General features: G+C 37.8%; 1 protein-coding gene across 3 annotated transcripts in view; it reads left to right on the top strand.

Annotated features, from left to right (window-relative positions):
- The first annotated feature begins 8,053 nt into the window (after positions 1-8,053).
- Grid2 (glutamate ionotropic receptor delta type subunit 2) overlaps positions 8,054-21,432 on the top strand; it is a 1,427,031-nt gene continuing 1,413,652 nt past the window's right edge. Inside the window, exon 1 of one of the 3 annotated variants that reach the window (XM_052719853.1) lies at positions 8,054-8,533. In XM_052719853.1, the coding sequence (XP_052575813.1) occupies positions 8,446-8,533 (88 nt within the window). In that variant the 5' untranslated portion in view covers positions 8,054-8,445. The remainder of the gene's footprint in view (positions 8,534-21,432) is intronic. The other 2 variants (XM_052719854.1, XM_052719852.1) reach the window with 2 other exon arrangements.

A 21,432-nucleotide genomic window follows, 5' to 3' on the forward strand; every position in this document is an offset into this window, starting at 1 on the left:
TCTTGGTACTTATTGGAAAGTTCGGCTTATTAACCTTCCATAAACACTGATATGATTTGCTTCTACATAAAACATTCGATTTTTGCTGTGATCTGGAGATAAGACAGTTTGCTTTCTCTTCTCCAGCAGCTCAACACTTCTTTCTACTTACAGAAAAAGACGTAATGAAGAAAAATAAATTAGCCACTATACTTTGAACCTGCTCCAATTTGATCATGCCTTTAGCACTGACATGTTCTCCACTCTCATTTTACCTACGACCATGTAGTAGAGATATACAGAAGGGTCTAAATACCACTATACGAATTCTCAGGAATTACAGTCAGTACTAAAAATCAATCTTTAGTAATTCATTAGAACTTGGCTGATATTTTTCTTCTTTTCTGCTTCTACAGAAGCTTCTTCTTCCCCTCCACAGTGATAAGCCCTGTCTCATGTTGGGTGTGGTTGATGTTTTCTGTAATATTTTTTTTTTCCTATTTTACTGCTCAGTTCTCTAATGGGTTCAAAGACATTTGTCTTTCTACCTACTTATCTGTCTGTCTATTCATCTGTTTGATTGTCTATCATTTTCTCATAGTTAAGATTACAATTATAATGATGTTCTTTCTTAAACTTTACTTTTAAATTCTAAGTTAACAGCAGAAGTCTATACAGTATTCTAAAAAGAAAACATGTATCCCAATTACACATTAAATAGACTCACCTGGATTGATCTTAATATTTGTGTGTGTGTGTGTGTGTGTGTGTGTGTGTGTGTGTGTGTGTGTGTGTTTTTGGATTTGCATTTTGATACAAAGATTCAAAGTTTCTCTGTATAGCCCTGGCTGTCCTGGAAGTCACCCTACATGGCCTAAAACTCAATGATCCTCCTGCCTCTAGTTTCCCAGTGCTGGGATTAAAGGGGTGCTACACCACACCTGGATAGGGAGCCAAGCTTTTAGCACATGAAATTAGAAGGAAAATTACCCATTGTTCTAAAACATAGCAAAGTCCAATGTGAGAAATATTGAGTCAGGTTTTTCTACAAACACTAACTTTATATAATTTAGGACTACTGTCTCATACTCACAACTTTAATGTTGTATCTAACTTGCCTTAGGCTTTCTGGGTGAAATAGAAAGTACCATAAAGCAGAAGTATTTAAAAATAATAGGAAATAAAATTATACCCTACAACTTATTTTACATTTACAAACTCTAAATGAATTCTAAGAGAACTAACTTAAAATTCAACGTTTTCCCCTAAATTCTCTTTGGTCATATACACCAAACTGAAAATAGGTCAGGTTATATTTAGACAGAGACTCATATATGGATTTATGTTGCTGATATTATTTCTATTGACATCTCTCAAAGATACCCTTGAAAACAGCTTTCATCTTCTTCAGATCAAACATAGAATCTACCCATGTGGTAAAACATGGAATGAAAAACAGGTGAGATGATCTGTGACGAGGCCATTCTGAAACCTTTGCAATCTGGTTATTTGCTTATAATTGAGATGATGAAGTCATGTGACATGAGCATTATTCCACTATATTTGTTAACATTCCAATTCCATACTAATTGTTTATCTAATTGTTCACTAAGTGTTTATCCATATATTCGTACCTTTAATCAAACACTTAAATTTACCAGTGACTTTTAGGTATAGTGAAGAGTGAAGAATTTTTCTTATAAAAGTCTTCATGGATTATGTATTTGCTGATGAAGAAAGGAAATTATATGTTTTCACAGTTTTATGACTTGCTTGGCACTCCCAGAGTCATATAACCATAAACTATAAGTGATCAAATATTTAACAAGACCAAATGTTATTTATGTATCTAAATTTTTCTGATTATATGTGATATTTTAATATACAATAACTTTCAAACTAAAATGTATAGCTTAATATCTGAAGCATAGTCCACAAACAAACTTCAAATCCATCCATGTCAGTGGTGTCTCTTGAAAAAAAATTTTCTTTTAACAATTAAAGCAGTTATTATGGGAAAATAATGGCATTTGACTTCCACTTAAGGAAGTACAGTGATAATTAATAATATCATTGACATTATGAATTCATTTTGCCTTTGACCTACCAGTCATGGCACAGAACAAATATGCCACACAAGAATAATCTGTCATATAATAGAAAAATACTTTCCCTTCTATGGCAGAGTGCAATCCTTATTTGAACATATGTAACATACTTTCTTCTTTAGAAAAATTGAATAGTTAAAGTAGCCTTATTTTGGAAGCTTTCAAATTTATACTACTTATTTTAATAAAAAATGTTCTCATGTTCTAAGTAGTATATGGCTAATGATTGACATTTTGATATTTAATTCCTAACTGATCAAATATGACAAGATGGAAACAAAACAAACAAATGAATCTCAAAATCAAGAATTCCATGAAGAAAAAAAAATAAAGGATGTAGGATATGAAGTAACTAATAAAAGACAAAGGTCACTTAAAGTATCAAGTTTATTTCATTATAACTATTTGGTTAATGCAAGTTAGTAACAATCGTTTAAACTATTAGTATTGAGACATTTAAAATGTGAGCTGATTATATCAGCATCAGGCATGGCTGCCATCTTGTGGGGACAGCATAAAATGTAGTGAGGGGCCAATCTTAAAAAAAAAAAAAAAAGTGTCCCTGAAAGGTTGCAGGTCATTATTTTACTTCTTTCAGTTAATTCATGTTTATTCATATTCCTTATGAAACTGATCAGTCCTCAGGCATTGGAGATGAGATAAATGGAAGATATCTACCAACATATACATTTGTATAAATAAGTCCCTATGCCTAAAACTTCAATATCATGGTCCCTTGGATGGTGAAAAAGATATGAAATGAAAGGTTCCATTTCAGTCAACTTTTGCTATAAAAAAATGGTAAAACGTTTGTGTTTAACAATCAGCATGGTTACAGAATTTGTTTGGAATTTATATCTCATTTAGTTAAAAAATATTTTCAGCTGAGACAGTCCTATACATTTATAGAAAGCTCTGAAAAGGTGCAAAGCATTTGAGAACTTAAATTAGAAGGGAGAAGACAGGAAAGAAAGAAGGAGGGAAATACCATCCCATAATTTTTGAATTGACAAAATATATTGCAAACTAGGAAGAAATCAATTTGAAAAAATGGCAAAGCACACTTAACACAGGTGTATTACATAGCAATTTTTTGAAATAACTTAAAAATAAAAACCTGTGTTTTCTGAAGCTGGAGAGGTGGTTCATCACCCACTAGGTGGCTTGGTTCCCAGCATCCACATGGCTTCACAACTACCCACAACTCGAGTTCTAGGGAATTAGCCTTTTTCTCACTCAGTTAGCATGCACATGTTGCACATATATACATGCAGGCAAAACATTCATATGCACAAAACAAATAAATATACAAAAGCCAAACTGTGTTTTCTAAGTTTACATTTTTTTTCTAAGAAATATCAGTAAAGATTCTGGGACTGAATTTCCTTATCCTCATTTAGAGAGAAAAACAAGAAACTGAATAAATCAGGCTCTGAAATTCCATTAACACTGAATTTCCATGATCTGTTAAGTAAAAAAGAAAAAAATTACCTCAGGCTCCTCATCCAAAGGAAATTCATGCTTTTATATTCCACCATTTTACATTTATGCATAACTTCAACTGCTTTTATTACAACTACTTATATCTATATGTGATTGGCCATTGTTCTCTTTTATTTCTTCATATAGTGATGGTATGGTTGTAATTTATTTAGATTCTTTTATGTGGCCACCCAAAGTTATAATGCTAATGATATTATTATACATAATTAAAAATAATCATCTAAATACATTTTGGTAGTGTTATATGGAAAGTTAACCATGCCTTAAATTTAAGGTAAACACTTATAAATGCATTGATTTTTACGTGAAAACAAAACCCTTTGTATAATGGTTTATTATTAGCACTTTAAAGAACTGATGAATATGAGTTAATTTGACACTGTTTTTAACAGTAAGAAGCTTATTTTACAAATGTAGACACTTGAATTCTTAGATGTTTTTCAAGTGAAAATTCAAGAAAGATCTACTGTATGCATGGTCTCATGGTCTTGCTTTCCTTCTATACAATGTGCTTTTGAAGGAGCCTGAATGTGCCCTAATCCATCAACACAAAATAATACTTCTCTGAAATTCTGCTTTTCACATAAAAATCACTGATTATTACACTTTACATGTTGAAGCTGCTCACACTTTCTACAACTTCTCTATATCACTGGTATTCCAATCACAATGATTCTTCAGTGAAGACACAGTCTCAGGTTGGAAAAATCCATGAAGTATCAATTATCATTCACTTACATTTTTTTCCTGCAAAATTAAGTGCTTGTTATAAAACTCTAGTGAATGAAGGTTGTCTTCAAAAGGACTGAATATGAGTACAGTATTCCAGATGCATCCCTCATTCCCACATCTTATACCTGAATTCAAGTGACGAAGCATGAATGAAAGGGAAACTAACTTTTCCATGTCCATTTAGAAAACACAACCAAGTTTAGCTTGTTGGTATAGGTCTGTAATCCTAGCTACTTAGGTGGCTGGGGCAGAAGAAGCACAAGTTCAAGGCCAACCTGGACAAATTACTAACAAGCTGTCTCAACAATAAAGGAGTAAGGAAAAGAACAAGCTAAAGATACAGCTATGTGATAGAGACATTTCTTAACATGTGCCTAACATATACAAGGTTCAATTACCTGTACAGAAATAAACAATTAATAAACACAGTCAGTGAATATTTTATTTTTACACCTGGTATTTAACATCTATTTTGTACATTGTAAATCTTTGTTTCTAGGTAACTATCTTAATCTATCCAATTTTCTAAAAACTATAGTTATGCATTGTATAAGTATATAAATTTATATTTATACAAACCCAAATAATTAGCGCCCCCTGGGCATAGGAAGTGCTTGAACACTGATAAGGTTGCTGTTCCTAAATTGAAATTTATGAAGCCAGTGCTATACTTTGCTTTTACACTAACTGTCTTGCTTTAAATTTAGAAAGCCTCAACCCATGTTTGGATGACTGCTTTTGACTGACAGAAGTCGATCATTACATCTTTGTGAGTTTTGTGATGCATCACCCAAATCCCATTATACGTCCAAGTGTTAGAAGAGTGGTTATGAACTATGGCTACCTGTTGGAGATACTTACAGAACTAGGTAGCTTATAGACTGAGTCTCAAGCTTTGGAGTTTCTGACTTACTCATACTTACACACGCCCTTTGCACAGAGGCCCAGGTGTGCTCCTTTAGTTGTGTCACCTTGACACAAACTGGAGTCACCTGGGAAGAGAGAACCTCAATTGAGAAAATGTCTCCAGCAGACTGGCCTGTAGACACGTCTCCAAGGGCATTCTATTGATTCATGGGTGGTATGGAAGAGCTCAGCTCATTGTGGGTGGTTCCACCCCAGGCCGGTAGGTGTTTCTGGGTTGTATAAGAGAGCAGGATGAGCAAGCCATGAGGAACAAACCAGTAAGCAGCATTATTCCTTGGCCTCCATGTTGTTGATTGAGTTCCTGAGTTGACTTCCCTCAGTGATGGACAGTCACAAAGAGGTATAAGCCAAATAAACCCTTTCTTTGTATAAGTTGGTTTAGTGAATGCTTTATCACAGAAGCAGAAGGCACACTAAAGCACCAGATTATTCCACAGTGAATTTATGATAGAAAACTACTAACCAGAATATTTTGGAATAATGACAATTTTTTATTTATGGCACATTAAAATAAGTTTCTAATAGAGTATATGAACATGACTGCATTTTGCTATTAGTTTTTCTCCAAGAATAACACTTATTATGAGGAGAATGATAAAATTATTGCTTTAAAGCTCCACCTACTTCTCTGATCCTAAGATATGATATTGTTGTGTCCATCTTAAATGATGACTTCGCATTTTTTTCTTGATAAAATACACAGTGACTCACTTGCTTTTAAAATGACCCTGTGTGTCTTGGGGAAACACATCCATTAAAAAAAAAATCTCATCGTCTGTATAACCGTTCGTGAAAATACACCAGAATGCTTTGAAGAGTAGACTGACATTAAATAATAACATGAACATAATCCATATTGAATTTTTGTGTACTCGTGGGGGTGGGGACAGAGAGTTGATGCAAATTGATTGGGAAATACAGGCAGTGATGGCTTCCTGGAAGTACTGTTTCTAGATTCAGACATTCAACAACTAGAGCTCTCTGCAAAAGGAGAAAGGAGAAAAAAGTGTATAAGTCTTGATCATTATGGAAGGCACTGGTGAACTAATTCCAAATTCCAAAGCAGTTTTTTTTTTTTTCTGTGATACAAAGGTAGACTGCAGTGAGAATAGAGAAGACGGGTGGAATCATTTCACATTTAAAGGTGGGGCACTATTTCCTAGGTGACAGGATCCTTTTCTTGGTGTGGTGAGGAGCTTGAATGGACTATATGAGATGCAGGAGGAAGTGTTAGTATGAGTAGCAACCAAGGGGGAAAAATCATTTTCTGGAATGTCCGAGGATAAAATTTAGAAGATGAAGGAAGGATAAGACTTTGCAGAGGTGAGAATGGGCAATTAAGCCAAGCTATCATCCAAGAGAAAGAAAGGTGGTCAATGAGGGAATAGGAACAGAGCTCAGCCAGTCTTCAAAGGAGTGGTGTGTTCTGACATGCACCCCCTTGGTAACAAGATTTCCAGGGGACGATAGTTGTAATTGAAACAGTGTCAAGGCTGTTGATACCTAACCTCAGTTAGACACTTGATTGAGTTAACAGAGCCCCCTCCTGCAGTAAGAGAAAAGGATATATAGTAGTAGTTAGAAGAAGTCACCAGGAGGAGGGATATGCTTGCACAAAATTCCCCCTCTCAAGGCTGGGAGGTTGCCCTATAGAGCATTCACAGCTTTTCCCAAGGACGGAAAGGAGCTTCCCCATGACGACCCAACCGCACAGGTGATTAACTTAATGCAGTATTTTGACCACTGAAGCATTTTTTTTGTTTTATTGACTTTGTATTATTAGATACACTTAAAAATCTCAAGACTGTCTCTTTTCTGACAGTATTTCAGAATTCTTTCTGCATCCTGATTGCCAAAAAAGAGACTGAAAAAAGAAGAAAAAAATGAAAAAGAAAAAAAAAAACCCAGCACTGTTTAAAAGGTAATTAGCACATTCTCAGCTTTTTATAACTTTATAATTGAAATCTCATTAAAAGCTTTCTGGGTCTTCTTTTCCCTAAGTGACTAGGTGTCCCTAATTTGTTCTCAGCCAATGTGACTAATTCCAGACAAAGACTAGAAAAAAGTCCGATACCTGTTGGGGGATAGCAAGGTTAAATAAGTGGGGTGGCTTTTTTAGGTTGCTTTTAACCTCGAAAAAAAAAAAAAGAAGAAGAAGAAAACACTAAGGCAGGTGGGGGGACTTCACTGCTTTCTCTGTGAGTCCTGCCTTTCTCAGTCCGGGTGAAGATTCCCAGGGAATTGAGAGCGCGGTTTTGTTTCTCCCTTGTATTGCAGATAGGGGGAGGAGGTGGTTATTAGAAGCTCTTCCTCTCTCGGTTCCCTTCTCCGCCTGACAGCACCGCTCTCTTGCGGACTCGCTTCTCCTAGGTGATCCATTTCTAGGCAACGTGGGGCTGCAGCGGAGCTTGCCAGGCTGCTGTTGGCTTCCCGCATCCCGCCGGGCGAGCGGCTCCGGAGCATCCTGCAGCCGCGGCTCCGCGCGCCGGCCTGGCCCGTTGCTCGCTCCCGGCGGACTCCCCCGCCACCGCGCCCGCGGAGCGGCTCGGGCCCGCCGCGCCAGCTCCGGGGCCCGCCTCGAGCAGAAGGGGAGTCTTCTCTGCATTACTATCTGCATTACCTTCAAGTTCACTTTTTTCACCCCTCCCGGAGCGGGCCTCCCCCTCCCCGCTGGAATCTGGCGGCTCCGCTAGCATCCTCCTCGTCTCCGCTGGCACCGAGAGCTGGCCGCGAGGCGCCACGACCGCGCGCGGCCCGGGGTGGAGGGGCTCGGCGGCGGGGGAGGGCGCGGGCACATCCGGCGCGGGGGTGCCCAAGTTGCGGCGGAGCTGGGACCCGCCACCGCGGCCCCCGCGCGGCCACGGCCACCTTCTGAGCGCCAGCCTCGCCCCCTGTCCGAGAGCAGCCAAGGCTGGATACATTTTTAAAAAGCCCAACTGCAAACAACTCCGGCGATGCCAAAATTCCCCTCCGAGTGACAGGGCTTGGGAGGAGGCTGCCTCCGGCTGTGCTAGCTCTCGGGTCGCCTGTGCCTCCTTGGCGACTAAGAAAGACTGTGCACTGGCGAGAGGGATTTGGAAATTAGTGGGAAAGCTGCACTCAACTCTATCGTGACCTCAAACTCTGTGGACCGGTTAAAAGAATATCTACATATTGGACGCAAAGTCGTGGTCAAGGAAGATCTCTGCATCGGAGGATGGAAGTTTTCCCCTTGCTCTTGTTTCTGTCCCTCTGGTGGTCTCGAACCTGGGACCTGGCGACCGCTGATTCCATCATCCACATCGGTAAGACAAGGCTGGTGCGGCTTGTGGCGATTTTTTCCCTAGCGTTTCCTTGGCAGTAATCTCTTGCTCCCCCACCCCCTTGAGCCTCTCACTGCTGCTGGAGTGGCCTCGGTTCGCGCCCCTTGGTGCCCGCGCTCGCACAAGCTCAGCTTTCCCTCAGCTGTGGCTGGCTGAGCCTCGCAGCGCGGAGTGAGGGCGGGCGGGGAGTGCGGGCCGGGCGCAGGGGGCTCACGCTGGCCTCCGCGCAGGAGTGCAGGGAGTGTGGGGACTCGGGTTGTGGGGAGAAGGAAGTTTGATTGACTCTAGCTTCCCAATTTTTCCCGGATGTACATTTGAGCCATTTAAAAAAAAAAAAAAAATCACGGAGCGGTGGGTGATGGGGGGTGATGCTGGCAGTGTCATCCGCCGGGAGAGACGCGGGCTGGGGCTGGGGGCGCTCCCCGCGGCTCGAACAGGTGGTTTTGCATCCTGAGCGGCCGAGTCCGCTGCGGCGAGCAGTGCGGACGCCCAGGCTCACAGTCCTCTGCGGTCCGGCGACCCGGTGGCGGGAGAGGATGGCGGGGCACACGCTCTCGGCCCGGGGCGTGGGAGACGCCGAAGCCGGTGCAGGCCGCTCTCGTGGCCCGGCCAGACAGGGCGACCGCCGACAGCCGCCTCCCGAGCTGCGCCAGGGCGAGCTCTGCGCCCTAGCTCCCGGAGGGCCCGCGGGTCGCCAGGATCCTGGCCCCACCTAGGGGCGAGCAGAGCGGCCGGCGGCGCGACAGGAGCGGCGGGGCTCGAGTCATTATCATGCAGGGTGCCCATAGCTGAGGGCTCCAACTCTTCTCACTTGCTAATCCCTGAGAGCTGAGTGGAGATCGGCTTTTGCAGCCTCTTCTGCCTTAATGTGATGATTTCCTTTTCGGAAATTCGCCTCCTGGGCAAGCAAGGTTCGTTTGCCGGGCTGCAGTGAGACCCCTCTGGGGACATTTTTTTGTTTTTTTCTTTTTTCTTCTTTTTTTGGTACAGGAGTTTTATCTGTACAAACGGTTTCCTGTTCTGCAAATCCAGGCGACAGATGGGTCACAGCTTCTCCCTTGCCCTTCCACCGTGACACACACACACACACACACACACACACACACACACACACACACACACACACACACCCCTAGCAGGTGAACCAGCTGCAGGTGGCAATTCCTCCCAAGCCAGGGGCTTCCATCTAGTGTTTGTGCCTGTGGTGGGCAGATTCTCAGCTCCAGGGGGCTCCCTCTTTTGGTGTTATAGGCTATCTCCGTTAAACATGTCTGCCATTCTCTATCATTTATATCAATGGGACTGTATGTCTCTGTGCAAGGGCTAATGAGGTCAGAATTCAGAAAGCCTTGCCCTTGTGCATTAAGAAAATGAAGCATTAGATAGCTGGCCGGCTGGATCCCATTTTGCCTTGGGGTCTAACAGTGCCTGTAGGTTCAGAACTTTCCAGGGAGAAATTATGGTCTCATTGAGGGGTTCAGGAACATTCTGATAAGAGTTTGGAAATGAATCATGCATGAATTTATGTCTAGTTGTTAAGTGATGAAGGCAAGACTATGGGGGTGTGATCAATATACCTTTCTTTATATTTATTCGATGATTAGGGGTTTCTGACTTATGCTTGCTCCCCTCCCCCCGGGGGGTGTAGATAAGTGCTTATTCTGTGCTCTACGAGTTAAATACGTGATTTACAAACATGTATATATGTATATATCTTGATAGTCTTTAAGAGAGGAATACTATTTCACAATGCAGTCTGGGAATTTGGTTCAGAGTAGGAGATAACTGTCCATTTCCCACTGTTGTCTGTCAGAGTGAAATGGCTTACTTATTTATGACTAGTTTCTTAAAAGTGACTGTGCAGCTATTACACATTTCTTTAGAAATCTAACTGTGTGCATCCACTCTGTATAACCAACTGAGAGAAATACTTCTTTCTCAATTGATTTGGCTTGAATGAAATTAGTGCAACAGACAAGAGAGTTGGCATCTTTTATAGACTACCTAATATTGCAGTGACACTGAGTTTTAAAAGCTTCATACCTCTTATAATGTACTGAAAATTGGCTTAGTTCTATGTACTTCAAAGGTTAAATGCCCCCTTTCCTGCACATTTACCCAAAGTATGAGAAATTCAAAACTGGTACACCTGTATTTAACTTGTAAGGCAGCAGTTAACATGCAGTGGGTCAGCTAGCTTACTGGGTCAGTGAGGAAAAGGAATGTTCTTTAGGTGATCGCTTTCATGAAATCATACGAGAAATATGAATATTAGGAGTGCATTAGCTCAGGACTCAAAGGCTGAAAATGATGACACCTTTGGGAAAGGAATATTTCACCTCTAGAGATGTAAAGAGATATGCAGAAATGAAGGTTTCCTCAGTCTGATGGGAAAGTGGTTGCAATGATAGTTCAGGCACACTGGAAAGATAAAAAGTCATTGCTCTTTTACGCTCTTTAAATACTGAATGCTTTTGATATTGAACCATGGGATGTGTATGAAAATCCTCACCTCTCTCTCTCCTTTTACTTCATGCATGTAGCTTAATAAAAACAATCGCATATTAAACCTTAATACTTTGTTGAATAAATTTAGTTAAATAAATTTGTTGATTTAGTTTACTATGATCAGGAAATAACACTTTAATGGCTGAACCACAATGATTGAGATGAATATGTATCTATTCTACTCAAAATACATAATATTGTAATTGCTTGACTTTTCTGTTAATCATATTTTAGAGGTATTTACTAGTTGCATGTATTTAACTGCTAAATACATATGCACACATGCACATTGTACTTCATGTTGAATCACCTCCTTTGCCCTGGTGAAAGAAAGGTCTTTTACATATAAAAACTATGCAAGTTTGAATTATGCTTCTACTTTGGGCCTGTGCATTGATTGAGTAATTTCATCAGACCCACATTACTTGATTGCTTAGAAGTTTCCTAACGATCTGCATGCTGTAGGAAGAACCAAAACGCCGTGAGTGGAATGGCAATGATACGGTGTTTTATGAGGTTATTCAGAAGTCGCGCTGATTTATGTAGCTAGAAAGCTCCCAAGTCTTTGAGATTAGCCACGCTGACTGCTATTTTCCTCATCCATCAGTCGTCCCACACTCTGTACTCCCTCAACACAACAGGAGTGTAGAGTGTGCTGCTTTAATTAAGCAGGGATTAGGTGGCATTTCCAGTCAACCGCAGAGTTTGTGTTTTGCTTCCTATCTAATATGGAGGATCGCACGTTTTAACAGTTTAATATATGCTCGTTTCTTTGGTGCTCATAGAGCAGATTGTAAATTAGCCATCCTCAGTCACATATCTCTATAAGGGAACATGCGAGGACTGTACTCATTCATATATTACACACACCAGGGCGGTTAACAGTCTTAGTAAAACGCCTTATGTCAAAGGGGTAGAAAAGAACCATCTATTCATTTCTCTCATAAGCAGATGATACTTCATTCTCAAGATCATAATAATCAACTCTGTCACTGTGAGAAGCTAAGACAGTTCACAGCATGCTTTAATCATCAGCATGTTCAACGTATACAGCCTGGCTTAGTGAATGAATGTTCAGCACATTATGAACAATGCCAGACATGCAATTGAAAGCATCTGTTTTTATTACTTTTGGTCTGGGGTCTGTTTTATTAAATATGATTATAAACACATTCCCAGAAGGCATATAATAACTATTTTTTTTGCTAAAATATTTTTTTTCTTCACATGATATTTACTGGTTAGCCAGTGACCTCAAAGTGGCATCAGGGACTCTTGGTATATATCTCAAATTGCTTTTTCCCCCTTTACTTTTGTCATAACAGTTGTTTGTTCCCTAAGTTATAGGTAAACAGAAATAAACTTACAAAAAGTATCTAGGCGCATATTTCACTGTTGCTCCTTTCTGCATGATTAATACAGTTCTTTGAAGCACAATTCTGATGTGAATTAAATTAGACAGTGTTGTTATTAATCAAAGACATCAAGCGTGACATGACTAATAAACAGAATAACAAGGACCTTTGCTGTCTACTCCAGATGAAATATATATCCACTAAATATCTCCTATAAATGTTCATTCAAATATGAATAAAAATCACAGTGATTAACATTTGACTTGTCTAAAAATAGATAGCAATGAAAATTGTTAGAAGCAATGGAAGATAAATTTCATTCAGTTCTGACCTCTATGGCTTATTTTTCCTTACTAGAAATTTATCTTAATAGTACATTATGATTTTAAAACTCTATATTCTATATAGAATTTTTTCTTCTTTTACCCACTTACAGTATTTTGAGTATGGCATTCCCATTTGTATTGGATCATTGGTTCATTTTGATTATAAACAGCATATTAGTAACCATATTTGGTATTGCTGAATACCTAATATTTATTGGAAATATTAGTTACAGCCTATAGGAATATCTTCACCATTAGTTGTCACTCCCTTCTGAACTGTTACTTTGTAGTTCTACATGAAAAACCATATGAAGCCATTTTGAAATTATCAGAAAAAGGGGCTGCTTAATGAGATTTGTGATTCTAGAAGAGAGTTGTTTTTATTCTTTGAGTAGAAAAGCATGTATTAATTTTGTTTTTCATTCTTATAAATGTTACTCTAGAATATATCAATACCTGCTACTTTCTAAAGCTAGGTTGATAGATTCAACAATGTACATTTTAAATTTAACATCAAACAGAGATATTTTCTTAAATTAATATTCTGGTGAGGAGGAGCCAGGACAGAAGGAAGGATGCTGCATGTTGAGTAGTGTTGGTACAATCAGACATCAGTGAATGAAGCCATTTGTTAGTTCTTGCTGGAGTGGCTCTTCTCACCTCTGGAAACCCTATGGCTGCAAACTGATGGATGTTTGGGGGGGAAAAGCATATAAACAGAGACGTGAAAGTTGCATAGGTGTACACAAATACAGAAATATCTAAACATAATGTGTGACATTCATGATCACCTATGTTTTCAAGTAATTTTACCTGTTTAATATGAAGTTTCATGTATCATGTAAGTATTACACAGGCATACATACAACCAATACAGTCACCAGGACTAACACTACTGTCTCATTTAGTCATTTGAATCAATGTCTATTCTCCTTGATAATTTCTTGTTTTCTTTAATTGTTTCTATAATCTCTCTTTTATGGTATTCTACTCTCAGAATAATAGAAGATGAAATGTAAGTCAACTTTCACTACAATAACAATTCAAACATAGTGGTTTGAATCACATATTTATTGAGCATATGACCTAAGTTAAACAGAAAATTTTTCTTATTCTTTTGTACTTTATCCAATGTCAATATTAATAAATATTAACCTATTATATGAGCTAATGCACTTTAAATATCTGAAGTAAAATCAAGCAATCAGATAGACATATTAAGAAGTATATTAAGATTATTCTGAGATTGCTTATTAAGGACATTTGTGGGTTCTAGTCATTTACATTGATGAATTTTAGGTTTTGGTTATAGATAGAAATTTCAGGTGAATGTGAAAAACGTGATGAATTTAAGATATAAAAAGAAATACACTGGACTCACATTCTGTTTGGTTCATACAAAGTATCAATTTTATAAACAGTTAATTGAGTAATATTGAACATTTATTTAATTCTCTGAGTCTATTAAAATCTCTAAACTCAAGCACATTTAAGCTCTAAAATTATGTGAGCAAAAAGAAAATTTGATATTAAAAGAGTATCAAAAAGAAACTGGGAGAAGATACATAGAGTTATACATAATAGCAAATTTTAGGGTGATCTTAAAAAAATGAAAGTGGAAATATGAAACATAAATGAAACTGTAATCATTCTACTAAGGAGCCAGGAATCAAGATGGTTTGGGTACAAACAAGAATTATGATTAATACCTTTGCTAATCAGATTTGTTAGGTAACTGTAGTATTGTTGGAGTGAAATGGATTTGCTTTACTGTAGATTTGTAATTTGACTAGCATCCCCACTAGGGCATCACACAAAGTGTTACTCAAGGCATGCCACACTCAAGCGCATTCTCATTAGTATAGACTTCAGGGGTAAGTTGATATATTCTAATCAGCACTGTCTATACTGCCTGTATAGCTAGGAAATTTAAAGCACTCTACTAATATTAGGGCAGGAGTGATGTCACTCACAAATGTATCATGTAACGATATAGGCTGTTTAAAGTTCCCCATTTGTTTGATTCCTGTTCAATTCATTTCTGCTTGTACACACCTGCTGCTCATCAAGTAGCCTCAATGTGTAGCTGCTCTGTGTTGACTGGTAGCCTCCTTAGTAGATGGAAGAAAAGTCAGAGGTGTCCTAAGCTAAGCATCTGAACTGTATGTATGTTTAAAGTTTGTAAATCACTCCAATTATCTATGTTATTAACACATAACCCTATTTATAAAATTCAGGTTATTAATTTTATTAAAATATCAAGTATATAATTTATCCCACAATGATTCAAAGTATTGTTTAAAATAAATATTTTTATTTGTCATTATACATATCTGGTTTCTCTTAAATGATTTTAAGTGAGATCCTTGCTTTATTAGTAAATCGTTATAATTCTAGAAGTTAATATTCACAGAATGACAGGATAATACAGACATTTCTATTAACATATAAGAATCTGTCAGTGAACCTTTTTAACATTTGTAATACACACACACACACACACACACACACACACACACACACACACACACACATACTTCTGAGTCCATTTCGTGTTTGCTCATGTCTAAAAACCACAATAGTAGCATGACACATATATTGGGGCTAACCAACAGTTACTCAATTGAACTTAAGACCTCTCAGTATGAGGGAATTCATGCCTGATATTCTAAACCTAGCCAAGTACCCATGGCAGGTGAGATCATGAACCTTCTACTTCTGCCACATCCTTAAATCAGTATTGTTGCTGAAATTTTCCCCGTGTCCCACCTGGCCCACGGTCAGGACAAAATCTCTGTTAACCGCCTGTCCTGCAGCTGCTTGGACCCAAATAAACACACACAGGCTTATATTATTTTTAAACTATGGCCATGGCAGGCTTCTTGCTAGCTCACTCTTATATCTTAAATTGACCCATTTCTATAAATCTATTTGCCATGTGGCTTATGACTTATCAGTATCTTTAAATCTTGCTTCTCCTGGTGGCAGCTAGCAGCATCTCCTCTGTTCTCCTTTTTCTTCCTGCCTATCCATTTGGATTTCCCGCCTGCCTCTAAGCTGCCTTGCCATAGGCCAAACAGTTTTATTTATCAACCAATCAGAGCAACACATATAATTGCCAACAGCCTTTTAAATGATTATATAGGTGTCCCATAATTAAAATACTGCATAAACTATGCTTTTGTAGTTTTGAATTTTTCAGTTTCATCAGGGAGATTACTAAATAAGAAAACAGATATAACCTACTATTGTAACGAACACCACTACGTTAAATTAAAGACTGACAGGTGACATAGCACTCTGCTTTGGGTGGGGTGGCATGGTAATAACTCTCAGGAGAGAAAAGACTTAATTTAAAAGGCATGAGGCATATCAATGTCTAGTGATATTTAGGCAACAACTGTTGCAAGGACAATGACTATGAGACAAGACACTAGGAGTCAGTGTAATTTGTAAAGGGACATTTTGAAAGCCACTTTGAGTGTAGTTTAATGAGCAAAGTGGGAAGTAGAAGGGAATAAAATCTGACCTACAAGTAAAGCAAATGCAGGAGAGACTTACATGTCATGTTACAGCTCTCAGGTCCTTATAACCTTCTCCGGTTGACTGTACCAGGTGGTGTAGAACTGTAGTATAGCCACTGTGGCTTGAGTTCAACTGGTGGCTGAAGAAGAGCTGTCATTAGACTGTGTATATAATATAAGGTAGTAAAAACAGGCTTTTCTCATGCATTGGCCAGATGAGAAAAGTTCAGGGCATGCAGGCTTCCAAAATTCTTCATATGGGCAAGAAGCTGAAGTATGTTACTGTGAATCAAAAGTGGGAAAGGGGGAGACGTGGGCAATTGCTAGATTGGAATCCAAGTAGGAGTTCTTTAGTTTTGTATTTATGTTGGACCTCCAGGTCAAGGCTATATGATTTTTTTTTTATGTTTCTACATATGATAGCAAATGTAGAACTTGTTGTGGTATTTGGCCTTCAGTCAGTGAGTGGGGAAGGTAAGTGAGGGAGAAGAGCTCTGAGACAAGAGCTTTGCAGAATGGAGAGGTTAGGAGGAGAGAGGGAACCCAGGAGCATTGACAGTTAAGTGTCCTGTGGGACAGAATAGAAGCCAGTACAATATTCTAGAAGAAACGCAAGGACAGTATTCCTTAGAAGATGAAGTGAGGTGTTGTCAAGTTGAATATATAAAAACTATTCTAGGAAACTTCAGGACAGAGATGAACTTGGAGAAAACTGTGTGCAGGGAGCAGGAAGTGGTAAAATAGAGACTGGCAACAATTAAAAGAATGCACTGAGACCTGAGGGTTCTAGGAGACTCAGGACAAGGGAGGAGGAGAAGGGAAAGGTTGCAAGAGATAGTAGGAAAACAGGGTGGAATTGAATTTGAAATTTTGGAGTTCATGTATAGGAATTTTCATAATGATATTTTCACTAAAAAGAATGAGAGTTGCAGACTTTAATAATAAGATACATTGTTTTTCTCCAAATTTATTTGCTGGCTGGGGTTTAGGTTTGAATAGTAAGAAAACATTTTTATTTTTTAATTGTAATCTTAGATCAAGATTACTGGGCCAAGCTGATTGTAACTGGCCTAAGTGAGAAGCTTTCATGTAGTTCTGAAACATATGATATTTATTATTCTGCTTATTTATTTCATTGAGTTTTCCAGCTCACTACTAATGTTTACTTGAAATTTCTCACCTGAAATTATGAGTGGATTACAACTTAAACAGCAATGATATGTGTTACAAATAGAATAACTATTTACCTCTGGGGCACTCAATTATTGTGACTATATGATATCCTAAACTAATGAATGATGATAAAATACAATTCTTGCTATAATAGATACATTTGAACTGATCATAAATTTATTTTAAATAAATTCTGATATGTATCTGATTTGCTTTAAATCCCTCAGAAATATCTCCTTCAAAAAGGAGAATATAATTATTTTATAGGGCAATAGTTTTCATTGCAAAACAGAAATTCATGTTATGTTAATTTTCAGTGACACATTTAAACATTTCCTTTTATGGATCTTTCACTTCTATTTGTGCTATACCACAGCTGACAGCTTTTCAGTCACAGGTGAAAATGAGGAAAGGAAATGTTCTAAATTTTCTAAGCTTGGAAATCATTTGAAAGTAAATCTTAATGCATTCATAAGTCTATTAATAAGCCAACAAGTTGTGTATATCACATTAGTGTTGTGCTTCAGTTAATATCTGTGTTGAAATATGACTTTTACAATTTTTCTGCTTTTTTGTCTGTATTCTTCTCTGGTGCTAGCTCCTTGGTAAGACCCTCTGTCCATGTGGGAATGATGTAAGTGTTGCATGGATATTTCTGCTTGGCTACATGTATTAATTGATGTGCAAACAGGAGATCCATGAACAGTCAGAAACCTGAAGTCTAGTTTGGGATCAGAAATAATTGGAAAAAAAAGACAATTGTGTTATGGCCGAGGAACATACTATTGGAACATCAAAATATATTTGTAACTTAGTAGTATGTGACCTGTTGGATGGCGACATGCAGTCATTTGACAGAAGTTTGAAGCAGTACATTAGTTGGAACAGGTACCTAAAATTGATGAAGTACTTAATCTATTTACTATCAACATCATTAAAATGCCATATGCCATTGGCAGTACACTTCAGACTGACATATTATTCTTAAAAGCCAAGGACCAGGTGATATTTTAGAAACAGAAAAGACAAATTTACTATTGCAGGTGTTCTGTTGCATGTAGTTTAAGGTGAACTAAAACCGGAAGCTGATACATTTGCAGAAAATCTATAGCAATTTGCCAGCATACAAAATTGTGTCAATGGAACAGTGACAATTGTATACCTAGTCAGTTCCTTCTTGAATGACAACAAGAGCAGTGTGAGTTGTTTTTGGAGATGTACTGACAACTCTTAGCATAGACCAAAGTACATGTAGCCTACATGAGGCCATTAGATTATTTTCTGAACAAGATTATTTTGCACTAATGTATCCCTCATTTGTGTTGGTTGTATCTCATGACCACATTTGATTGACATTGCTTTCCTGTTATTTGCTGCCGTACCTGGTGTGTTTCAAACATTCTATGTAATTGACTGTTCAAATAGAAAAATCATGATCTATAGTCTCATGCTGCATTTGCAGTAAATATATTGAGTTGCTTATGAATTTATTGTAGGACATTTAGCAGACAGGCAGAGCAAATGCTAATTTTGACATATGATGCCTAAATATTTAGGCTTTAAGGTCAAATTTCATCATCTAGGTAACCTATGCCTCTTATCCCTGAAGGAAGAGATTTTAGAGATAAATATCTGCCTCCTTGGGACATAGTTTCATATTAGGAAGCTGAAGGAAGAGCAATTTGGGTCTTCCAGTTGGATGAGTACAGTCCACTACAGCATGGGGAATTGTGGGAACTCAATAAATGTCCTGTTGATGGAATCTTGACAGTGCCATAAGCCAAATATATTTTTCAGAAAAAAAAGTAGCTTATAAATAGGATGAGGAGTTTATCCTTTGCAGATAGTCCTCATTTATAATAGAAATCTCTTTACTCAGCTTTCCGATGGTTAATCCTTCACCTTAGTGTAGCTTTGGGCTGCAAAATAAATATAATCATGTCAAAGCCAGAGCCAATGCAGAATGTCAACCATTTATTTGCCTCTTCTTCTTTCTTCACACTACAGATGTCAGCAGTTGTGTTATTAAATCACGAACAGGGGAAGAGGCTTATATATCTGGTGATTCTGGAATAAATAAAAGCATTGAGATCTTGTTTAAATTTAATGTCATATATTAGATTGTGCAGTGTTTCATATATATATATTGAAATTCATTTTCTTTCATTTTTGAAGTTAATATTGCATATTGCAATAATTAAAAAATTAGTCATACAGTTCATTTGTTGTTTTGTCTATACTCCAGCAAAGGAAGGAGGAAGTTTATCCCACAGCAAAATAAAATACTTGACTTTTGCAAGAGCCATGGTATCTCAGTAGGAAACATGGATACTAACCTTCAACCATGTAGCTGTAATTGAGAACAGAGCAAACACTGAAAATGGATAGAAACAAACGATCAAAAAATAACTGTCCAATACATATTTTTCTCCACAAAAGTTTTGTTGTTGTTGTTAATAAACAGTTAATAAATAGCAAACTGCTTTGATTCTTTCTATTTCCTGTCCACCCTTCACTGGCAATGCTAATGAGCAGCAAAATAGCCAAAAGCCAGGAAGTAGGAGCAAAGAATTTTAGATAGTCTGTAAACCGGAAAATCAGCCCCTGAATGCTCCTAGGCACAGGCTCGCTGAGAAGAAACATCTTTATTTTCCCCAAATATTTCCCAGCTTCTGAAGACAAAATTTGCTTTTGACTGTTGGTTGTGACTGAAGCTTCCAGACCACCAAGGAGGAAGTCTCTTCACAACAAAGATTGGAAGCAGATCAAGAGTATTATTATTTGGAAAAGTTTGTTCCTGGGGGTACTGCTGCTGATAGCCAGGGTCTCAACATTAGCTCAGTTCCCAATATCATGACTCTGGTGACTTTTTAAAAGGAACAATATAGACTTAGCTATATTTTTAAAGCAGTTTAGGTAAGGAACTATGTTGGTTTGATGCTTCTATCTCCATTGTGTACTGAGACCTTCATTGTGTATTCCCACTTGGCTCTCAGATGATGCTGTGTTCTAGAAGACCATAAAGAAATGAGTACTGACCCTTGAAAAAGAACTGTGAAGTACATACAAATGATAAAAGCAAAAATCTAGTCCAGAGAAGTAGAGAAAGAAAAGAGATCAGAGAAAGTGTTGTGATCAAGTAGAAGTCTATGGCTTCATTAGGGGTGTTTGTTTATTTTTAGACATGGGTTCTCATTAGATGATCCAAGCTGGCTTAGAACACACTGTCTTCCTGCCTTCTCTTACAAGGTCATAGTGCATGGCATCACACCTGGCTTTGATAAAGTTTTATCCATTGTTAGTTGATTGTAGATTTATTTTTTATATTTTCAGACAACTATTGTGAGTAATGGTTTATAATTTAATGGTCCCTCCCTTCAGATAAACCACCAAATCAGTTAGGAAATCAGTTTTTATTGTTAAACTCATTCTTTGGCTTCTTTCAGGGGATAAGTGCTTAGAGTTTGCCAAGACCATCAGTTGACAAATTCAGACATGATATTCTTTAGAATATTCAACAAACAAAATCAAATTTCTTTGTCTGCCTTCAATGGCTACTGTTATGTACATTTATTACTTTTGGTGTTTGTGTTTTCTTAGATGTTCATGTGGAATGGAAAGCAATAGCATAAACAAAAAAATGACAGTATAACTATCAAAGATATATAATTTAGACCTTTTAATGCTTTTAATAGTTCAGAACGCATATTTTAAAATGTAATGTACAATATACAGTTTTAGAGATGGTGTCTTACTATGTGGCCCAATATGCCCTCGATTCTGCTTTAGCTTCCTGAGTAGCTGAAATGAAAGTATATGCCATTATTACCTGGTTTAATATATATCTTACTAATATTATACTAACATATTACTTTCTTGTTAGCCCTTTGTTAAAAATTACATATAAATTGTTATCTTTGATGATGAACATGCTTAAAGTTTGACTTTTCCCCTTTAAATAAATGTTGTTCTTGACTTATAAAAACTGATAATTA

The sequence above is a fragment of the Peromyscus californicus genome, unplaced genomic scaffold (genome assembly GCF_007827085.1).
Source record: "Peromyscus californicus insignis strain IS unplaced genomic scaffold, ASM782708v3 Scaffold_6__1_contigs__length_162567912, whole genome shotgun sequence".
Lineage (NCBI taxonomy): Eukaryota > Metazoa > Chordata > Mammalia > Rodentia > Cricetidae > Peromyscus > Peromyscus californicus.